Source organism: Ictalurus punctatus, chromosome 10 (genome assembly GCF_001660625.3).
Source record: "Ictalurus punctatus breed USDA103 chromosome 10, Coco_2.0, whole genome shotgun sequence".
NCBI lineage: Eukaryota > Metazoa > Chordata > Actinopteri > Siluriformes > Ictaluridae > Ictalurus > Ictalurus punctatus.
The window spans coordinates 12247044-12269510 of NC_030425.2; the positions used below are offsets into that span (position 1 = coordinate 12247044).

The following is a 22467-nucleotide window of genomic DNA, read 5'->3' on the forward strand; positions in this document are numbered from 1 at the left end:
ATACTCAACCTGATGTGAAAAAAAAATAAGTGTAAAAAAAAAAGTTTATTCATTTGAACTACATGCAAAACTTTTATAATAGAAACACCTTCTAGCTTCCTAGGTAGTCACAAGCGTTGCATGTACACCCTTTTTTCATCATGGCATGGGAACTGTAGTTCTCTGCAGGCGCTGTTGGTCGAATAGAGAACGGAATAGACCTCTATAAGAACTACATTTCCCAGAAGCGCCATGGATCTGTTTCCCGTTATTCTCGAGACCGCCAGCATTACACACTACAGCTGTATCAAAGTTAATATTCCCACTGGTAGGTATTACCTTTTCGGTATCTGCTAAACTCAGACACGAATTATTCCATTAATAAAGTGGATGAACGTTTTCCTGTGAATTAATGTACATGCACAGCTATCATTAATGCGCTAGAGAATCTGAATGACTTGTTGTTGAGTGCTCCAACTTGTTAAGCTGAGGATACTGTTTCGGAGTTAGCCACCTACTCAATAAACGGAAACAATATGCAGTTACTGTCTAGCTCCTCTGTTTACCTTTGTTTATTTTTCTATCTAGAGCTAGTTCTGTGTACACAAATCTGAAGGGTTTTTGCCCAACTTAGCTGAGAGTAATGTAAAAGCTGTGCTTTTCTGCTGTGATTTTGTTAATGATTGCTTTTCTTGTTTTTCTCTTCTGATATATCGCAGAGACCTGACAATGACAGGTGAGTAATATACAATTTTATACTTCCAAACGCTTAAAGTGGCCTTGAAATGAAAACTGAGAGATTATTGTACCAGTCTTTTGGTTATGGACACCAATAAGATAGTATATCTTGAATTAAATACAAAAGAAATTGGAGATATTCCTATTTGAATTGTATAGGGGGAAAAAGATGTGTATTTTTTTTTTTTAGGAGTCGTTCTATTCTAGCCTTGTGTTCATGGAATGAAATGATCTCTAGAACCAATACGTCCCGCCCCCAGGGTGCTCTACAGTGGCAGCTCTTTAGCAGCTTACTTGTTTTTTTTTCCCTGTGTGGTGTTGGTTGTGTGTTTTATCAACGAACTATCCTAGGGGGTAGAATTTGTGCAAATTCATTTAACATTTATGTGCAAGGCCATTTTTGGCTGTCGTGTAAATCAGTCAAGCACTTCGACGCGTCATTACTCTGACTTCCTGATTCTAAAGGAAATACGTCAACATATGGAATCAAATCATGGCTCTCATTTGATGGGGACTTGAAATCAAGGTCTAATCAAAATGCATTTCCTTGTCTTCTTCAGAGCGAGTCAACAACTTCCCGCCTATGCCCAAGTTTTTGCGCATTAAGCCGTGTTTCTACCAAAATGTTGACGAGGAAATTCCCCAACCTCACCAACAGATTGTTCGCAGAGTTTACAAGCTTTGGATGTGTAAGCGGCACCAATTTCACACAATCCACTGCCTCCATGTAGACGCTGAGCCAAACTAAAACATAAACATCTGTGTAAAAACATCTCTGACGACTGACATTTCTGTTTTCATAGTGTACTCGATTACACTCTGCGTCAACCTGGTGTCTTGCATAGCTTGGGTGGCAGGCGGCGGCAGTGCAGTTAACCTTGGGCTTGGTCTCCTGTGGCTTGTATTGTTTAGTCCCTGCGGTTACACCTGCTGGTTCAGACCACTTTACAAGGCATTTAGGTAAGACACTCCAGAGGGAAGAAATAAAACTAATGTTTGATAAGTCAAATAAGCGTTTCGACTGGTTGATTTATCTTTTTCCACAGGGCTGACAGTTCATTTAACTTCATGGCGTTCTTCTTCATTTTCTTCCTTCAATGTGTTCTTGCTTTCATTCAGACCCTGGGAATAAACAACTGGGGTGCATGGTGAGTATCGTCCAAACACAATAAGGAAGTAATTTGCCATTTGTATCCAAACAAAGCTGTGACTAAACCAACTTCTCTGCCATTGTTTTTTTTTGAGAAGTTTCAGATAATAATCAGTTTTGCCCTTTCGATTTTGAACTATGTTGCACTGGTGGCTTTTGCTTCATTGAATTTGACATTTGCTGTCAAATTGAAAGTGGAAACTGTAATTGTAATGTTAGCTCTGTAGTTTAGTTTCTAAAATGTTCACTGATAACCCGATTGCAGGTCAAGAACACCCTGAGTACAGCAGGCCCAAGTTTAGAATAAATCTGAAATTCGTACCTTGTAGCGCCTATGACAGAACAAACAGGCTTTAAAAAATCCTAACTGATATTTGATAACACTCAAATACATGGTGCTTACCACGCATATAGTTCAGTAGGGTTAGGTTTAAAATCTTTAAGACAAACAATAGGAGGAAATACAGACCACAGGTCATTAAAGATGATAGTAGTGGTGGTTTTGGCGTCTGGCTCAGTATTGACCAAAATGTGAAACGTGAAATAATTCTTAACTCAACATGGTAAAAGTTGGACATTTTCTGCGTATTATTCTCTACATCTCTTTTGCAGGTGTGTCCCAAATCTCATACATTGACAAGGAATGAAAAGCCCTATTGTAAATTAATAAGAAAAGTTAATCACGCTTCTTGAAGAAGAAATTTTCTCAGCATGGACATAACACATGTTAGTGCAAAGGTTTATGTTTATAGTGTTATCCAAAGACAACCATCCCATGATTAGTGTGGGCTACAGTTGGCTGATTATTACAGCTTAGAGAATTCAAAAGCTAGAATATTTATATCATAGACGGAATGGGAGATACAAAGTCATAATTTTTTTTTTAAACAACACTTTTAACACGCATTACTTGTGATAATGAATTAATTCTGCAAAACCTAACATAAACCTAAATATCTTATTACCACACATTTAATTGTGTCTTAAAGGGATGCAGTCTTTTAGCCTGACATTGCTAATGATTGATAAACAATAAAGTCATTATCTCAGCTCAAGTTTATAAAGCCTGCATGACAGAACTCTGAAATCTGATACTGATCATCACATGATTCGGTGTGGAGCTGCTCATGTGAGCGAGACAAGGCATGGTAATGGCTAACTCTGTCTTCTTTTCCCTCCCTCCTAAATCACTCTAGTGGCTGGATAGCTACGGTGATGTTTTTCAGCACTAATGTGGGCTCTGGTGTGGTTATGCTCTTCTCCGCTCTGCTCTTCACTGTAGTCACTGTGCTTATGGGACTGGTTCTGATCAGGGTGAGTATGACAGACACGTTTTACACCAGTTTAACAACAAACCATGAGTATAATTATTATTAAATAAACTCTTTCCTGTATTTGAGTACTAGGGATGGCCCAATATGGGAATTCTGCAGCAATCTGATATTTGTCTTACATATGTTTCACTATACATTTATAAAAAAAAAATAATTAAATGGGAAGTGGTGGCTCAATGGGCTACTGATCAAGAGGATTTCATGATATTAAAGCCCTGCACTGCCAAGCTGCCACTGGTGGATCCTGGAGCCAGACCCTTAACCTAAAACTGCACAATATCCTGTATCCACTGTACATTTATTTACAAACTGCATCACAAAACGTGGCTGTGTAAGAAACATTTCAATTACATTCCGATTGTTCGATTGATGTAAGTAATATTACTGTATGAACACAATCGATTGGATTGATGCTGCTCACACTAAATCAAAAATAAGAATAAAATCTTGAGTTATGGTGAGGTGATGGAGCTTCCTAAAGTTCTTCCTAAAATTATTAAACAACAGTCTAGTGGAAAAAGCTGCAGAGCCATAGCAAAGACCTTAAACATCCCTGTTATGACAATTGTTTGATAATATGCAGGTGGAAAGTTCATGGACCTCAGGCAGGTTTGTGGTGCAAGATTTCACAATGCACTCTCAGACTAATAATAAGGAAGGTACAAGAGAAGCTAACAGTCAAAACTCTTCTGCTAAAACAACAGCATTATGTAACTGAAAGGTTCACTTGAATACCCCTGGTTTATGGCTTGGTCATGGGAGATGGACTTTGTGTGGAATTATGTTAAATATTACACAATGGTCTTCCTTATTTTAGATTCACAGGTTATACCGTGGTGGTGGAGGCAGCCTTCAGCGTGCCCAGGAAGAATGGAGCACCGGTGTGTGGAAGAATGCCCCTGTGAGAGAAGCTGGCTTCAATGCCATTGCTGAGACCGGCCCCAGTCTCCCCCAATACCCCGCTTCTGTGCCCAGCTACCCAGAAAACAGGCCGTGGTGATAAACCACTCCGGACTCCAGATGGAGCCAGAATGCTCCTTTCTCCCTGCGCGTTATTCATCTCAGTCATCTCATGCTTCTGTGTGAACAGCATGACTGTGAAATGCTGACAATACAGAAAAAGGACTTTAAAAATCCACTGTACATATTTGTTAACAAGCTGCACCACAAAAGTGTCTGCATAAGAAACATCTCAATTACATTCTGATTGATGTAAATAATATTACTGTATAAACACAATCAATTGGATTGATGCTGCACACATTAAAGTAGGGGCAGCTTTTCCAGAGCCTTTCACTAGAAATGTGAGAAGTGTAGTACTTTAAATCACAACAATGATATTTATTTTGCCAAACGATGCCTTACATAACACAATCCCCATACAGCATTACCATGATTTATTATCTTTTTCAATTATTTTAAAAGGTATATTCTTTTGATTTGTCAGAAATTGATGTTATTTGTCTGGCCTTTTCATTCACCGAAGATGTGCATTGGCATTGCATGCTTTTCAGCTTGCCAAGAACATTTCATTTTTTTTCCATTTAAGTGCAGCTTTTTGTCCCCCAGTTTTTCTCTCTGCTGTTCAGAATTTCTGCCTCAGCTCCTCAATTTCTATATTATATCTAGCATGTGTGAAGAATGAACTTCATTCTATTTAGCATGTTTGAAAATATATAAATATCTTTTTCAGTTGCCAAAAGTTTTGCAAGTGGATATCCATTTAGGCAGAAATATTATTATTTGATATGTGCTGTTCCTACTATCTGCTTTCAGATAACCACTACTTTTGATTTCAGTGCCCTGCTGATCAGATATCCATTCCTTTAGCTGATGTTGCAGCTGTCTAACATTCTTAATTGTGTAATGTTCCTTTTAGGAGCAGTATGTTTACAGAGTGGCCATGTGAACCAAGGTTTGAGGGATTATGAGTGCAGAACTTTTTCATTACTTGATTTAACATGAGTAATAACGTTAATTATGGTTTGATAAGATGAATGTGTAAAATAGACGACTAACTTGTGGCAATTTAATAAAAACATTCTTTTTGAATGCTTTGGAAGAATTAATTTGGTCTGTTACATTTAACAAGATTGGATAGCTTCTAGAAGAGTTATTGCATAAACTGAGGCTGATTTGAGAGAACAATATTATTATAGTGGTAGGAGTGGCTCAGCGGTTAAGGTTTTGAGCTACTGATCTGAAGGTTGTAAATCCCAACACTGCTAGTTTTAGCACTGTTGAATCCTTAAGCAAGGCCCCTATCTGCTGACTGCTCAGTGGTAAGCGGCTTTGGGTAAAAGTGTTATACAAATAAATACATGTAAAATACAAATATTTATGGCATAATGATGGTCAGTTTAATTGTTGCTTGATTAAGCATCAAATTGCTTCTAAGATAAGTGTGATACAGTAATAAATATATCATGTATACTGTACACTATATATGTATATACTAAAACAGATAGTCTGATAAGATCCTAGAAAGATGCTACACATTTTATGGAACAGCTCTAAGCCTTACATTCCTACCTTCTGAATTTTTTTTCTGAATCAATCCACCAGTTTGTCTAAAATTGATATTAAAGATACAACTGTCACTAATTTCATGACTATGCTTAAAGTCCATATAGAAAACCTTAACTGTCAGATCTCGAATGATTGTCATCCAATTGTTAACAGCAAATAATCTGATGTAGATGTCAAACATAAAATGTTACACTGATGTGTTTTGGTGGCTCCCAAAACAGTCTCAATTCTTCATGGCATGGATTCCACAAGATGTTGGAAACATTCCTTAGGGATTCTGAGCCATGTTGATATGATTACATCATGCAATTCCTGCAGATTTTTTCAGGTGCACTTTCATGCTGCGAATCTCCCTTTCTACCACATCCCAAAGGTGTTCTACTGGATTCAGAGCCGGTGACTGGGGAGAACACTGAAGAATAATGAACTCATTGTCATGTTCATGAAACTAGTTTGATGCGACTTTTGCTTTGTGACATGGTGCATTATCACGCAGGAAGTAGTCATTAGAAGATAGTAAATTGTGGCCATGAAGGGATGCACATGGTCAGCAACAATACTCAAATAGGCTGAGGCATTCAAGCAATGATTAAGTCATGGTCTTCTGCCCATCTGCCTCAAGGTTCAACGTATTGTGCATTCTGAGATGCTTTTCTGCTCAGCACAGTTGTACAGAGTGGTTGTCTGAGTTACTGTTGTCTTTCTGTCATTCTGACATCAACAAGGCATTTCCATCTGCAAAAATTGCCATTCGCTCGATGTTTTATCTTTATTACACCATTCTGAGTAAACAATAGAGACTGTTGTGTGTGAAAATCCCAGGATGTCAGCAATTATATAAATACTCAAACCAGCCCATCCTACACCAACAGTGATTCCACAGTCAAAACCATTGAGATCACATTACCCAAAGCTGCTGGCCCGTATCTACCAGGTTTTATGCATTGCACTGCTGTCACAGTCTGATTAGATAATTACATGAATGAGTAGGTGTACAGATGTTCATAATATAGCAATATAGTATTTTGTGAGTGTATAGGTAGACATTATGCTATTGCTGGTCTGTGTGTACACTCTACACTAGATTTGTGAAGCACAGCACAACAGCTCCCCCTAGTGTTTTGCATCAGACATTAACTGCATGGATAAAAATCCACTCAGTTCCTGAAGGAGACGCTGTCAGTAATTACAAGACCAAACGTGCTCAGCTAAAAAAATATAAATCTGTAGGCCTTCCACCAAACACAAAACAATTGTGTTATATAATTTAATATTTATAGCCTCTGGAAATGTTAAACTTTACAAAATATGTTCAAGTTGTCGATTAATTGGTGAACAATCCTACAGTGTTAATCTCGTTGTGTATAAATACACTTCTGGACCTATTATTATTCTTATTATTATTATTATAAATCAGTTCCTATCAATGCACAGCCCTGATTCTTTCACACAAACGTTGTTCTGTACAATTCCCTGTCCTCCCATCCCCCACCACATCCACCAGACAAGTAAAACATGACATGGAGTTGTGTGAGGAATGGACAAAATTGATTTTCCCATTCTGTTGTTGTTTTTTCCGTTGTATTTCGCAGGAACATCGTTCATTGTGTTATTTCTGATCGTATAATGCGACAAGAGCGTGTTCTATACACGAATATCTCATTAGGTATATAAATTTCATCATCTAAAATACCAACAGGAGATAGAAACTAAAACAAAAGCATTTTATCTCTTCAGGCCTGGCTTTGTAAAACTTATGAAATGGATTTCCTGGCAACGGAGCGGACTTGTCGGGGCCACGCGCTCTTTTCCACTTCACGCGTAATACCCGGTTGTCATGGCGAAGTCTGAATTGAAAACATACCGAGTTTCGTCGTAAATCCAGACTATTAAAACCGGGCCAATAAGACCATGAGGTTCAGACATCACTGTATATGTTAACAAGAACCAGAGGCCTGTTAGGAAGGATAGACCTGACTGGAATCTGTCCGTTTTTTTCAATTGTACTGTCGTTTTAAATCTTCGCAGCCCGCCTGTTTCATATTGGCACCGCCCACTTTGGCACGGAGGAGAGCGCTGATTGGACGCGCCTTGCTCTTACTGAATCGCTCCTGCGCGTTTCATTGGTGCGCTGCCGCCTTTCCTCTCAGGCTCTCGCGGGGCTGTTTTGTGAAGATGGCGGCCGAACTGGTAGAAGCGATGGTAAGTAGATGGAGCTATTTTTTAGTGCAGAAAGTTAAAAGCTCCCCGAGACCAAGAAAGACCGGTTGTCGTGTATTTGTATACGATAAGAACTGATTCAGAGCAGGGGGTTCAGTTGAAGTCATTTCTTATAGTTGGTAGTCTATAAACTGCGGTTGGCACTGATGCCTGGACGTAGCTCAGGTTAGCCGCTACTGGCTAACATTAGTAGAAATGAATGATGGGACTGTTAAAAACACCAGCTCACAAAGTAGGCGCTACACTGAGGAAACCAGGGTCACTTCTAATTTCAAAACAGATCCCGAAGCGTAAAAATAAAATAAAATAAAGCAGAACAGCTAGCACTGTCACTTCATGCACCTCCTGACGTCAAGAGTAGAAGTAAAGCTAGTAAATGAGTGGTGTTGAGCTGAGCCCGGTGCCTCCCTGCACTGGTCCTCATGGTCTCCTATTGTGCAGGATACAGCTGGTGTAAATATTCCTGATAGGTTTACTAGTGCAAACTGTGTAAGTTAAGTGTGCATTCCTATTTGAAAACATATTTGAATTTGTACTCAGTCTGCAGTTGTCCTTTGAGAGTAAATAATGTTGCAGAGCTTTACTAGTTAACAGGCAAGAAAAAAACTGCTTGTTATAGCTCCTGGGTTTGTGTTTGCAGCATTCATTTTGAAAAGATGGGTAAAGTTTAGGGACGGGGCTTTTTTTTTTTGCGCGTAATCAGATAATTAGCACTACATTTGAGGAAAAAACAAAACACTGTTTTGTAACCACTCTTTTAACATGCATTCTGTTGATTCTGCCTGTTGTCTCTCTCTTTTTTTTCTGCACTCTTGTTTCTACTGTGCATAGAACATGGTGAAGAGTTTCCGGGTGTCTGACCTGCAGACGTTGCTGGCCTCTATGGGGCGCAGTAAAAGTGGGTTAAAGCAGGACTTGGTGGGGCGAGCTTTGAGACTGGTGCAGACAGAATATAGCCCGGAGCTGCTGAAGAACGTCAGGCAGCTCTACGAAACGCGATTTCCCAAAGCACCCGGATGGTTGGCTGCCCGTCGCCCGGAGGGGATACCAGCAGTGTCCTATCCGACGATCAACTCGTCCCCACGAAACATAGCCCAGGGCACAGACTACCTCAATGGCATACCCAAGCTGGCTGCTCCACCAGCAGCCGAAGTCAAACTAGTGCCCTTGCCCTTTTACCAGAACATGGAAACGTTGTTGCCACCTACAGAGCTAAGTATGTCATATTTATCTATTCACAAAGTCCAACTAGTTTCCGTTGTTTGCCTTTTAATGATTAAATGTTAAAAAGCTAACAGTTAATTCTATCTTCTTTGTCATACTTTATAGTTGCGCAGAATAGTGAGAAGCTACAGGATAGTCAGTGTGTTTTTGAACTAACACAGAGCCAAATAGACGAGATCCGAAACTCCAGGTGAGTAGATGTGATTGCTGCAGATTCTCGACTTCCTGGGTCCTGAAAGAAAACTGTGTGTGCTCTACATACGCTTTGTTGTCGCTAGGATTAAAGTATTTGCATACTTGGTTTTCTATGACTGCATCACATACTTCATACCAATGCCGTGACTAACACCAAATGACACACTATCGAACCTTTCTTGGTGGCATTGATTTTTATTTTTTTATTTTTTACATTCGCATTCGAATCAGCAATACAAAGGGATGTGACCAAACACTGATGACAAAACTGAGCAAAGTGTTTGTTTTTTCTGGAGGTTGATATCTTTAATAGGACTGAGAGTTCTGCAAAAACAGATCTTTTCTTTCATGTGTAGTTTGTTTAGAATATTCAATCTGTTTACACATTCAGTTTACTTAACGAATGCAAAATGGAATGACTCCTAATTTTTATCTACACTTGTGTTCTTAGTGAACTTCGCCCAGGAGTGAAATCAGTCCAAGTGGTCCTTAGGTAAGTCTGTCAGAATATTAAAAGGGTTGTTCTAGTCAACTATTTTTGAATGTATCAGAGTCGAGTCCTGTTCTTCATACGTTGTTTAGCAAATCCAGATATGTTTATGTATGCCATATTTATGTACCATGATGCTTCGAAACTGGTTAATTAGCTGTATAATATAAATAAAATATCCAGAAATTGAGATGGGTAACAGAAACAGACAAAGTGTCTCAGTAAGGTTTCGGGCCACCACAGGCTATTTATAAATAAAAATAAAATTATTTATGTTTGTGGCTGGGGCTGGAGAGTGCTGTCTAACACATCAGTCCAGATCTCTCACAGGTGTTTAATCAGGTTGAGATCTGGTGACAGTGAAGCCCTTAGCATATTATTTACATTATTTACATCAAACCATTCAGTGAGCACTCATGTCCTGTAGATGGGGTGGAGTCAACCTGGAAGAGACTACTCCCATTAAGATAGAAATATTTCATCAAAGGTTAAACTTCATCGGTCAGAAGACCTTTTGTGTTAATTTTTAGTGACTCTGTAATGCTGGGGGGGGTCATAGATGATTAAAACTATTTTTATTTATTTATTTTCACCTTAATCGATTTTAAAGCCTTGGGAGACCACAGACATAAGGGCAGTTTCAACCGATTTTTAACGTTATTATCCCCTGAGCATGCACACACACTAGACACGAGACCACACACCTGTAGTAACGATTTCACAGACACGAGATCTCACAGAAACTTGCGTTTAATCAAACGTGACTTCTGAAGACAATATCACGCACACTTCATTTAAATTAAATTAAATTAAACTTCCAACCTCAATCTGGACTGCAGAATCTCTCACCATCTTCAAAAAACAGCTAAAGACCCACCTCTTCCATGAACACCTGACCAATTAAAAAAAAAAAAAAAATTGCACTTACATCTCTACTCCGTGTACTTTGCTTCTTCTGCAACTCAATTAATGGATCTTGTATGGTAGCACTACTTGTATTGTATTGATATATCGTTTTGCTTGTATTTTTATCATTTGTAAGTTGCTTTGGATAAAAGCGTCTGCTAAGTGAATAAATGTAAATGTAGTTTTGTTTAAGTTCATTAGCCACATATCACCTGCCTCATTCATACAGCAGAAAGTTATTTAACGCTCTCTCAAGAATCTGAGAGCGCAGCATCCTAGGCTCATCATACCATTAAAAATACTTTAGTTGCCTCTGTTGCTGGACCATACTCCACTTTCATTGCATGTTTGTGGGTGCTGTGTTTCCGCTATAAAAACACACAACACCCAGTTGGTGATGCTAGCTTGCTGTCAATGGCTATTGTATGTATCCCGCCTCCGGCAGACTGATCTCAAGTTGTAGCTCCCAATTCGGGAGCCTCCAAAATCCCAAAACATGTTTGATATTTACGATTTGGGATCGGAGAGGCTCCAACTCAATTCAGAGCAGTAAAATAATTGTAATCGCCCCACACAGTTGAGCATTTTTTGGACTAAAAGTCGGTAGTGACCAGCCTCATAGTTGGGGAGGGTGCAAATCGGGCTTAAAGTCTTCAAGTGTGTGGCCAGACTAAGGGGACGACTGGACACAAACCCTGCCAGCAAAATAAGTCTCCCAACAGCATAACTGTTTTTTTTTTTTTTTTTTTTTTTTTTTTTTTTTTTTTTTTTTTTTTTTTTAAATTTTATTTAACACCCCCCCCCTTAAATTAGTCATTTCTCTGTTCCTGCTGCTGTCTCATCTGGCTTACTCAGTAATTCACATACAAAGAATGGGCTCTGGTGAAAAGAAAATATGAAATGTATTTTGTAAAGTAGATTTGAACGATTAACCTTCGCGATGCTCTTTTTCAGAATCTGTTACACTGACTCCATTGGTGTCCAGGAGGATCAGTACCCTCCCAATATTGCTGTCAAAGTGAATCAGTCCTACTGTCATGTTCCTGTAAGTAGGTTCATGGCAGATCTATGAATTGCTTGCCTGCCTGCCTGCCTATTCTGTTTGGATTCCTGTGCTAGTGAATAATGCCTGTGGTAGGAGGATAAATTTCCAGATTTTGACTTTTTGGCATGAATTTTAACTAGGATTTTCAGATTTATTACAGACTCCTAGTGAGTCTCCCCTGAACAAGCCTGTTATTAGGGAGACACAGTTGTATTTAGAGCTTCCTTTCTATGCAGGATAAATTTCTGTGTGGATTTTTCACTTGGCACATTTGCTAATTTTCTCTCATCTGCTTCTCCACCAATCATTTCCAGGGTTATTATCCTTCCAATAAACCAGGTGTGGAACCTCGTCGTCCTTGTCGCCCTATAAACATCACCCCCTGGCTTCATCTCTCGACAGCCACCAACAGAGTCACTATCACATGGGGCAACTTTGGAAAGGTATAGTATAAAGATTTAATAAAAAGATCCTAGGAGTAATTGCAATGTACTTGAAGGGTCATGTAACCCCCTCTTTCAGCTCAAGTCTACCTCTCAATCATTTTGAAAAATGCAACTTAAATGGGTATGAATGGCTATTAGAAGAAGGGAGTTGAGTGGGTATGGCAGGGCAAGGCAGGAAGAGAGGGGCGAGCAACTGTCATGTCAGTGGCCCATGCCGACTCTCACAAAAAATCAGCAGTAAAGTCTGAAGAATTGTAAGATTTTTATAGCTGTTAAAGTCCAATGAAATATATTGACCATGTGTCTTTTTCCTTTTAAAAGTAACCGAATGCCCGGTTACATATATTACATATAACAGATTAATAGTAACTTTGTGTAATTAAATACATATAAATGTACATGCATAAATTTGGTACGTGCAGTCCTTAGATTGACGTGATTAAAATCACCAGCAATAATAAAGGCATCGTCTGGATGTTCTACTTGTAGCTTGCTAATGCTAGCCTCAAGTTTTTTCATGGCTAGTTTAGCATTAGCCTCCAGGCGTACGTACACGGCAGTGATTATGGTGCATGTAAACTCACGTGGTAGATAGAAGGGTCTACACTTAATAATGAGGTACTCAACATCAACAGAGTAACATGTCTTAGTAATGACAGTGTTTGTACACCAACCTTTGTTTACATGGATGCCAACACCACCTCCTCTGCCTTTACCAGTGTCCACTGCTGTTCTGTCTGCTCTGAAAAAGCTGCGTCCCTCTAGATCTGTCGCACTGTTTGGAGCGCAGCCGTTGAGCCAAGTTTCCTTGAGAATCATGACATTGCAATCCATAAGTATTTCTTAATTTATCCAAAGCCGTAGTTTGTCAGTCTTGTTCGCTTGACATTTTACGTTAGCTAGGTAGTGCAGGTCGATGATGGTTAGCCTTTAGCTTAGCCCACAGACCTCTGCGTTTGCCCTGTTTTTGTTTACAGTCTCGGCGCCGACACCTGGTACTTCCTGTCAGGTTGGCTGACTTGCCCGAGTGCAGTGTTCAGATGAACTGGTGAGGGTAGAATCCATCATCTAATGCAATGTCCGTGCATCAAAGTTTTATATCCAAAAGTGACTTTCAGCTGTATGAAATGTATGCATAGCTGAATTGAACAACTAAACAGAAAACTGCTAAGTAGAGCTATTTTGCAAAAAATAGTCGGGCACCAAGCATAGTTGTGCACTTTACAACGCGACGGCCCGCCAGTGGGCCATTGCGCTTTAAGCAGTTAATTGGTGCAAAAGGCAAGTAAAACTGTTATGATTAAAATTTACACACTTTTCCATCCCTCCTTTGAAGGGATGGAAAAAGCACCATGTGCCATCATGATGGAAATGCAAAAGCACCACCATGATGGGATGGAAAAGCACCATGTGCCGTCATGAATAATCAAGAGACCGTGTCTTTTCATAGGATAAGAATTCATGTCTCATGAACACGTCATCGAAGTACTATAGTACATTGCCACGTAACTGCCTGTTTAGATCTTAAACCCAGAAGACAAAAATAGCAGGAAAAAAGCTCAGAATTAACCAGTTTTCTATTACAATTAAAAATTAACGGATGTTAACATTGTCTTTTATGATGTGTGACACAAACACACATGTTAAAATCTCAGAAAACGTAGCTTAGTGTTTCATGGCTCTTTAAGTAGTAATAAATATAGTGGTAGTAAAATGGTAGAATAGTACAGAAAGGGGTGTTTTGGATAAAGGTAAAGTGAAATTTTTTTAAATTTATTAGCTGTTGACTGTTAATGTTTGGCCTAGAAACAATCAAACTAGGAATCTTTACACTGATGGAAAGGGCCCATGCCTATGAATATGCAAATTGAAAATGTGTGTGTGTATGTGTGTGTATGTGTGTATGTATATATATATATATATATAAGTGTGTGTTAGGGATGTGACTGAGAATTTTCCCACCGGTTAATTGACGTGACGACACCGGTAATACCGGTATTACCAGGGGGGCGTTTCCCTCTTTCCCCCTCGCTTTTAAATCACTTATGAATGCCCATGTAGTTGTGCGCATTTCACTTTCGCTTTTGAATTCGTGGCAATTCAGGGCAGCAATTGCTTGAATGGTTGGTTCATTATTATTCTTAATGAAAAGCACAACAACAAAACAGTACAATGACAAACTCTTATATTAAACATAGAACTTTTGAAACCAAATCTTCCGCCATCGTCTTGTCAGTCAGCTCGCCTCACTCTTGTTACGTGATAAATCTGATCTCTGCTGTGACTCTGCGTTCGGCTCATGCTGAATTGAGCAGACACGTTCAGTTGAATTTAAATTGTAATTCAGTTTAAACTTCAATTGTAGCGTCCCTTCTCTAACTGAACTAAATGATTTTTATTACTATTTAAAAAAATAATCAGAACGACAGTGGGGGCGGTTACAAACACAGTGTAACACCGGGAACACAGACTATAGCAGAACGCCTAGTGTGTATATATAGTGTGTATATGGATACATTGTTTATTTAAGGGTACATGAACAATGAATACAACAACCAGCCTTTTTCTGGAGGTCATCTTCAAAATATGCATAAACTGAACACTTTATATGTTGAATGTGGCTGTTTTTAAAACTGCAACACTCAGGCTGAGTTAACAATTAAGTGATGTTTTCTTAGTAGTGTTGTAGAATAGCACACAAAGCTGGTAGCTATTACCCTTTAAAATATTTAAAATGTATGTGCACAACTCCGTCTACAATTATGATCTGGCTGGCAATGGCAGTACGTCTCGCATACCCATGATATCTTATTATTAAATAACTATGCACTGACAAGTCTAGTGGTGTGTGATTATGTACATATTACACGAGACACTATTATGAAACGCTTTGCTATAGATTGTCCAAGTCACTGGAACTGTACGGGAGGGATTGAAGGAACCCCCACCCCATCTATCTTTATACTGTTGAAGCAAGACCAAAAATATTCACCTGACATTACTGCATTCACAGTGACTTGTTTTCCTAATTACAGCGGTATTCCGTGGCTGTTTACCTGGTGAAGGTCTTCACATCTGCAGAGCTCTTCACTAAGCTCAAGCAGTGCTCAGTAGAGAGCGCTGAGCGATGTCGTGAACGCAGTAAGTCACCATAACCGGCAGCTTTATTTACCTATAAATACAGCAGATTATTTTGGTAACCAAGGGCTGTTTAGTGACTAAGAGTCTGATGCATTTAATGCCTCCTGGATTGACCTGTGCTTTGTTTGCCTGCAGTTCAAGACAAGTTGCGTTTCGATCCAGAGAGTGAGATCACCACTACAGGACTGAGAGTGTCTCTCATCTGTCCAGTATGTCTGTCCTTTTATTCATTCAGATCTTCTTTTCATTTCCCAAAACATAATGAGTTGAACTGCAGCAATCATGTTTCAAAGCTAATTCAATATTTTATTCTTATAAGTGAATGTAGTAATTACAGACATAAAATTTGCCCCTTGTGGTGTTTCTTGAATTTGTAATAATCATGTAATTGCAAAGTACTATGATCTTGCCATGCAGTGGATTATTTATCTATTTATTTATTAATTTATTTATTTATCTGTTTGTTTGTTTATTTATTTATTTATTTTAGGCTTTGGCTTCTCATTTCCTTAAAACATAGCTTAGGTGTATGTAAGAGAAAGCTTTACAATGTCTTTATTGTAATCTATATTACATTCAGCAAAAGATTGTTAAAAAATGAATACAAATTTAAAAAGGGATGCTGGAATAATTTGGTAATACTTATTTCAGTGTTCATCTTTAGGAAGTCTGGCTCAACAATATGAATGAAATGCTTTTGAGAAAAGTGAACTGTTTAAAGATTGTTTATTATAAGCGGTTGTCTTTGGAGAAGTATATGTGACGCTCACCATCCGTGTGTCCCATCAGCTGGTGAAGATGCGTCTGGGAGTGCCGTGCCGGGCGCTCACCTGCGCTCACTTGCAGTGTTTCGATGCAGTCTTCTTCTTGCAAATGAACGAGAAGAAGCCCACATGGACCTGCCCTGTATGTGACAAACCTGCTCCCTTTGAGCTGCTCTCCATTGATGGGTAAGCTGAGGGTGTTGCTAATGACTCTTCCTATGGTACAAGAAGAGCTGCTTAATTAAAAGCTCCTTTTTTTCTGGTTCAGATTGCTCTCTGAAATCCTGAAAGAGACTGAGGATGTGGAGGAGATCGAGTATTTGACTGATGGCTCATGGAGACCAATCAGAGACGACAAAGAAAAGGACAGGGAGCGGGAAAATAACCACACTCCAGAGTATCCGGTTGTGGATATATGTAAGATTTTCTTTGTGTCTAAAGCAGGACTTGGCAGCTCTGAATAAATTAGAACATTTAATAAATAAATAAATAAATCTCAGCATTCTGATCACAAGAGCAGAACTTTAATCACTGAGCCACCGCTACGTTACACATGCACAGTACATTTGTTTTCTTCGTGTATCTCAGGTGGTGATGATGAAGCCAGGCTCAGAGTGCTGGGTCATTCTGGAACGGTTTAGGTTAGCTTCTGAGCTACTGCTACCTTTCGATGACACCCCAGAATAGCATCTAACTAATGTCCTCATTTCATATTTTTTTGCACCAGAAATTAGTATTGCCTTTAACAGAAGCAAAAGGCAACTCGTGAGGCATCTGTATTGTTAACAGAGAGGGAAAGTAAGGGAAGAAAGGGGGAGGGGGGGGGGGTTAATTTATTGCTGCAGTTAAATTTATTTATTGCGGTCAGTTACTTTATCAATGCAGTTGTACTTTGCCTCTCAGGCTTCTTTTACAAGAGACATAAGACTTTTAGCTGGATTTATACTATACCATCTGAATACTTGATTCTGATTGGCCAGAAGGTGCGAGTTCAAACTGATGAATGCACAGGTTATTCCAATCATTTTAATCACCGTTCTAAATTAACAAGCTGCATATAAACAACTTACCCATAGTAAGTTACATTTGCATACATGTAGTTAAACTCACAGCTTCATTATTAATTGAGACACTGCACAGACACAGGTAATTCACACACGCACTTCTCTCTCTATCTAAGAACTATTTATAATAATGCATTCAAATGAATGAGTACTTCCTGTGTTGATTTAGAGCGGGCAGAATTCTAGATCTAACGACCTGTATACAAAATAACTAGCGAAAATTAAAAATAAGTAACTTTTCAGTCACATATTGCACAGCTTTATCTTTTCATTGCTGGCAAGTGACCATGATATAAGCAGGATAATCTGCAGCTAGATGCTTGTTCCATGATTTGAAATCACTCCCCTTTGTGTTTAAATCTAGCCATTCTCTGTTTACCCCGTTATCAACATGGTGTTAAACTGCTACTTGCTGGATGTTTTTTCTTTATTGCATCATTGAGTAAACTCTACTGTTGAGTGTGCAAATCCCTGTAGATCAGCAGTTATAGAAATACTCAAACAAGCCTGTCTGGCACCAGCATTCATGCCACGGTCAAAATCACAAAGAATTTTTCTTCATGTTCTGATGGATGATGTGAACATTACCCGTAGCTGCTGGCCCGTAAATTAAGATTTAGATTTTTACATTTTCACTTATCTTTTCAATTCAGGCGTTCCTGAGACGAACGGCCACTCCCCAGCACACAGCAGTACAAGCCAGACGGGACGGTCGGCATCGGGCGGTGCAACGGCAGGCACGGGTGGTGCCAGTGGACCTTCAGGTGGAGGGGCAGTGGTGGACCTTACGCTGGATGACTCATCAGATGAAGAAGAGGCTGGAGGGGGGGCTGGGGACAGCGAGGACACAGACGACAGCCAGGACAGCCCAGCGCCCAAGAGGGGCCGATACGATTATGACAAAGATCTTGTCACTGCATACTGAAACAGGCTGCAGATACGGACAGAGGGAGAGGGGATATGGGTTCAGGTCTGAGCCCTAGAAAAATCCCTTCACTCCCATCGCTTTCTCTCCTAAAATGCGTTTCCCCAAAATACTCATACAGACATACGAACACGTGCACAAACTGTTGACCTCTGGATCAGGTGGGCATCCTCATGACACCACTGGAAATCCATAGATGCCCACTAAAGCCATCCTCTGTCTTCTCCACGGCATCTTGATACTGTTTTCTCCCTTTAAATAACTATGGAGGAGTTCTAAACCACCCTTGATTCTTTCTCTTCCATCTCCCCCACACCTTGTATTTCCAGCCCAAACCACTGAGCCTCACAGACACCCTAGGCATTTTTAGCTTTCACCATAGACGAGTTCTGTGAGGTGACGCTTAAAAAGATTCGTCGTCAGCAATATAAGGTCAGAATCGCTAGTGGCGTATACAGAGACAAAACTGCGAGTTAGATTCAAAAACTTAAGTATGGATTAAAATGTTACAAACTATACTTAATACAGAGGAATTTCCATTGGGTTTAGATATATTGTGGAGCAGCTGTTATCCAAAAGCCAAAATAATTCTCGGCTCTCGCTGTAATTCTGCATGGTTTTGGCCAGATTTGCAAGGTAAGGGTTTGTTTTTCATATATTTATTTGTCCCCTCTTTATTTCTCTTTTGTTCCATGGAAATTGACAACCTACCTCAGTCAAAAGGCAAACTTGACCACAACTTGAAAGGTTAGACAACATGACTTGATTTTTTTTTTTTTTTTTTTAAATAAATAATAAATACTCTGTAACACTGGAAAGAAAACTCGCTTGCTATCATTTCGTGCCCTTAGAAATCTCACTAAAACAGCCCAGGACTTTTCTCACAAGCGATGGATTTCCAATCAGACTTGCTCACAGACATGAGCTACGCTTTATCTCCCAGCTGAAATAAGGAATGCTCTCTCATAATCAGTCAACACTTCAAACTGTGAGAACGTTTGAAATTGATGTTCCAGCAGGTAAATATTGTACAGTAGGAGCTGATGATTATGCATCTGAACTCAAACGGATGATTGCAAGACTGAGTCTCACTTTTGTGGCTTTGATAACAAAGGCTGTGAAGTATATGGAGCTGCTTTCATGAGAACTTAAAATTGTGGAAGGCAGGGGGAGGAGATGGAGTTGAAAAGAAGCCCAGACATTGCCAAGAAAACAAACGGCCATTTAAATCACTCGTAGAAGTAAATTCAGTGACCGCATGAACTCTGATAGGGATCTAAGTCATCTAAGCCAATTGTGCAATTGTTTTTTCTTTCTTTCAAGTCAGTCATGTTTTTTTTTTTTTTTCCCCTTCCCCTTAATTGGACCTTTTGGTTTGAAACTGATAGGAGACTTTGTTTCCACTGTGAGCCCTGTGAATCAGACATTGATGTTGGATGTCATTTATTTTTGTCGTGAGATGGATCTCTTGGCTTAATCTCGTGATATGGAATCGGTAATCAGTGTAACATGCGACATTCTTCTTTTTTGGCATTTGAAAATTTGTATTTATTGTTTTAATCACTTGTCTTTGAATAGCATTCTGTATTATTTGTACATACTGAGGCATTTGAGAAGGGTGCAGTGCTATTGGAAGTGCTAGTTTTTGGAAGGGAAAGAAATATGGTTCAGAGGCTGGTTCTGATTACTGGGTTAGATACTAGATTTTGTTGTATCCATTCACAGAAGTCGCAGAAGTCTGTAATCCACTCGCCTGTGGGCTGGTCATGTGACACTATATACATGGAGATGGAGGCTGACCGCTTGAAAGGGGACTCAAGGTTTTGGTTCAGAGTCCATCTCATCTCATTCAAATCATTCGATTAGCGAGCCATAATACCGGAGTACCAGGTACAATGTTAGCAAGAAGGGGCTCACAGCTTGCAAATCAATTTCCGTGAGTAGGAAGAGAAACCACTGCATAATGTCTACTACTCTGAGTGACACACCTGCCCCCCCTCCCCCCAACCCCCCAAATCCTCTTTATTTCTACCTTGAAAACAGTGTCAGTACTGTATTCCATCTCTGCAAGGGAATGTCTTAACTGAAAACCATAACGGTGAAGAAAGTCAATTTTCATTTTGATTTGCGAGTCTGCATATGGTCTTCCATGTATTGTCCACAATATACAATATAATAGCTTCAGGTTTTTTGTTGAGAAGCAAAAGTGCTCATGTTGGCATGTTCTTTTCTCTTTTAGTCCCTGTTTTTTGTCCTCCAACTGGACCACATTTTGACTTTTTTTTTTTTTTTTTTTAAATTAGGACCTTCATGAATAGATTTCCATTCTATGCTTATAAAATTTGTTAGAAGAGAATTGGATAGATAAAGGTTCATTTATATGAAGTAGAATGACTTTCAGCTTCTCGTTGGTGAAGTGTCGAGTCTGTGTTGGTTTTTTTTTTGGTTTTTTTGGTTTGTTTTTTGTTTTTGTTTTTAAATAAATCTGTGGTTTGACCTGAAGTGGGATTGGAGGTGAATCTTGATTGGTGACATCCCTTCTTATTACAGTGCTTGAGATAGCATGGGCAGTGGCTTGCAATGTAATTGTTGTTTGTGTCTTTTTACATGTTTATTAAAAGCCAATAAAAAATAAATAATATTTTATCAAATTTTGAATTGCCTCCAATTTGCTCTAGTGGGTGGTCTTGGATCAAATTTTAGTGGTTGGTTTCTGCCACTTTCAGAAGCGATAATTAAATCAGTGAAATTCTTTCATGCCCTCTGCAATGGATTTGGCTGTGGAGTCAAGTATTTGGTGGTCCCTGTTTAAATGGAAAAACATGTAAAAAGTTAAAGGACATCATACTGTCATTTATGTGTGCAATGAATTAAACTGATTTAAAAAAAAATGTAGTATTTGGCTTTCCAGTGTCCTTTTTTAAATAACCATTTGTAGCAGTGGTCCCGGGTTCGATCCTGAGTTCAGCTTCCTGTCTGTTGGATTTTCTCAGGGTTCTTCACTTTTCTTACCACCTCCCCAAAAACATTCCAGTGGGTGGAGTGGTAACTTTAAATTTGGGAGTGGAGTGAGGCAATATGATGCCCAGAATGGGAATATGCGCAGTGTTCAGAGCATAGGCACCACACTAACTAGGATAAAGTGGTTAGTTAAGATGAATGTTTTATACCATAATTAGCTCAGTTAAACAAAAGCTTATCAATGAACAAATAGGCCCTACTGAGGGTGGGATCTAAAGTTAAACAAGACAATTACTGCATCTTTCCACTAGATGTCATACCTAGTACACAAAAACAACTTACTAGAAATCATCCATTATTTAAAGTCTGTTCACTTGTTAGTACCGAGACCTACTTACCCATCTTGCAGCACTTGTATCATTGCTGGGTCCTTTATGATTGGTGTATATTCCACCTCTGTTTGAAGGTAACTGTGATATATGTTCAAGTATAACTTGTTCCTGAACATTTTGCTCAATCGGTACAATCATCAATGTGTACCTTTCTTTTTTTCTCCCTCACCTGTGCAGCTTGAAACTTCTTCCAGATGCTTCCAGACAGGAAGCTGTTGTGTAGCTTTGCAATCCAGTTTTAAAAACACTGAAAAATTAGCTAAGCCCAAACAAATGTTACTAACTATTTAATGGCATTATCTAATTCCGAAGGCTAGATAGCTACAAAGACAAAGTACAGTCTTTATATAACTGAGTGATGGAAGATACAGTTTCTATATAATGGAACTTTCACAACATTTTCAGTGGTTATAAAAAGTCTACAGACTCCTGCTAAAATGGCAGGTTTTTGTAATGCAAGTAAATAAAACCGAGATAAATCACGTCAGAACTTTTCCATTCATAATGTGAAATTACAATGTATAAAAGTTAAGTGGAAAACAAACATTTTAAGGGGGGGGAAATAATAGAACCTATAATAACCTGGTTGCATGACTGTGCACACCCCTAAACTAATACACTGTTGAAGCACCTTTTGATTTTATTATACCACTCAGGCTTTTTGGGTAAGAGTCCATCAGCGTGGCACATCTTGACTTGACTCTTTTCCCACTCTTTCTTGCAAAAACATTCTAGATCTGTCTCCTGTGCACAGCCTGCTTCAGGTCACCCCACAGATTTTTAGTTGGATTCAGGTCTGGGCTCTGGCTAAGTCTTTCAAAAACATTGATCATCTTTTGGTTAAGCCATTCCTTTGTTAATTTGTATGTATGCTTTGGGTCACAGTCATACTAAAAGAGGAAATTCCTTTTGATCTTCAACTTACTAGCGGACACCTGAAACTTTTGCACTAAAATCGACTATT

The 22467-nt window shown here is 39.1% G+C and overlaps 2 protein-coding genes across 2 annotated transcripts; both read left to right on the forward strand.

Moving 5' to 3' along the window:
• Positions 1 to 172: 172 nt before the first annotated feature.
• On the forward strand, positions 173 to 5253 carry scamp4 (secretory carrier membrane protein 4). Its single transcript, XM_017477891.3, has 7 exons — positions 173 to 307; positions 699 to 715; positions 1278 to 1406; positions 1521 to 1677; positions 1764 to 1865; positions 3064 to 3181; positions 4019 to 5253. Exons 2-7 carry the CDS (start codon positions 709 to 711, stop codon positions 4199 to 4201), a joined length of 696 nt encoding a protein of 231 aa, XP_017333380.1. The 5' UTR covers positions 173 to 307; positions 699 to 708; the 3' UTR covers positions 4202 to 5253.
• Positions 5254 to 7844: 2591 nt separating this feature from the next.
• pias4a (protein inhibitor of activated STAT, 4a) lies at positions 7845 to 21045 on the forward strand. Its single transcript, XM_017478967.3, has 11 exons — positions 7845 to 7932; positions 8782 to 9166; positions 9280 to 9364; positions 9821 to 9862; positions 11720 to 11810; positions 12125 to 12253; positions 15292 to 15397; positions 15533 to 15606; positions 16187 to 16347; positions 16430 to 16578; positions 17879 to 21045. The coding sequence occupies exons 1-11, from the start codon at positions 7906 to 7908 to the stop codon at positions 18148 to 18150; spliced, it is 1521 nt and encodes a 506-aa protein (XP_017334456.1). The 5' UTR covers positions 7845 to 7905; the 3' UTR covers positions 18151 to 21045.
• Positions 21046 to 22467: the final 1422 nt, after the last annotated feature.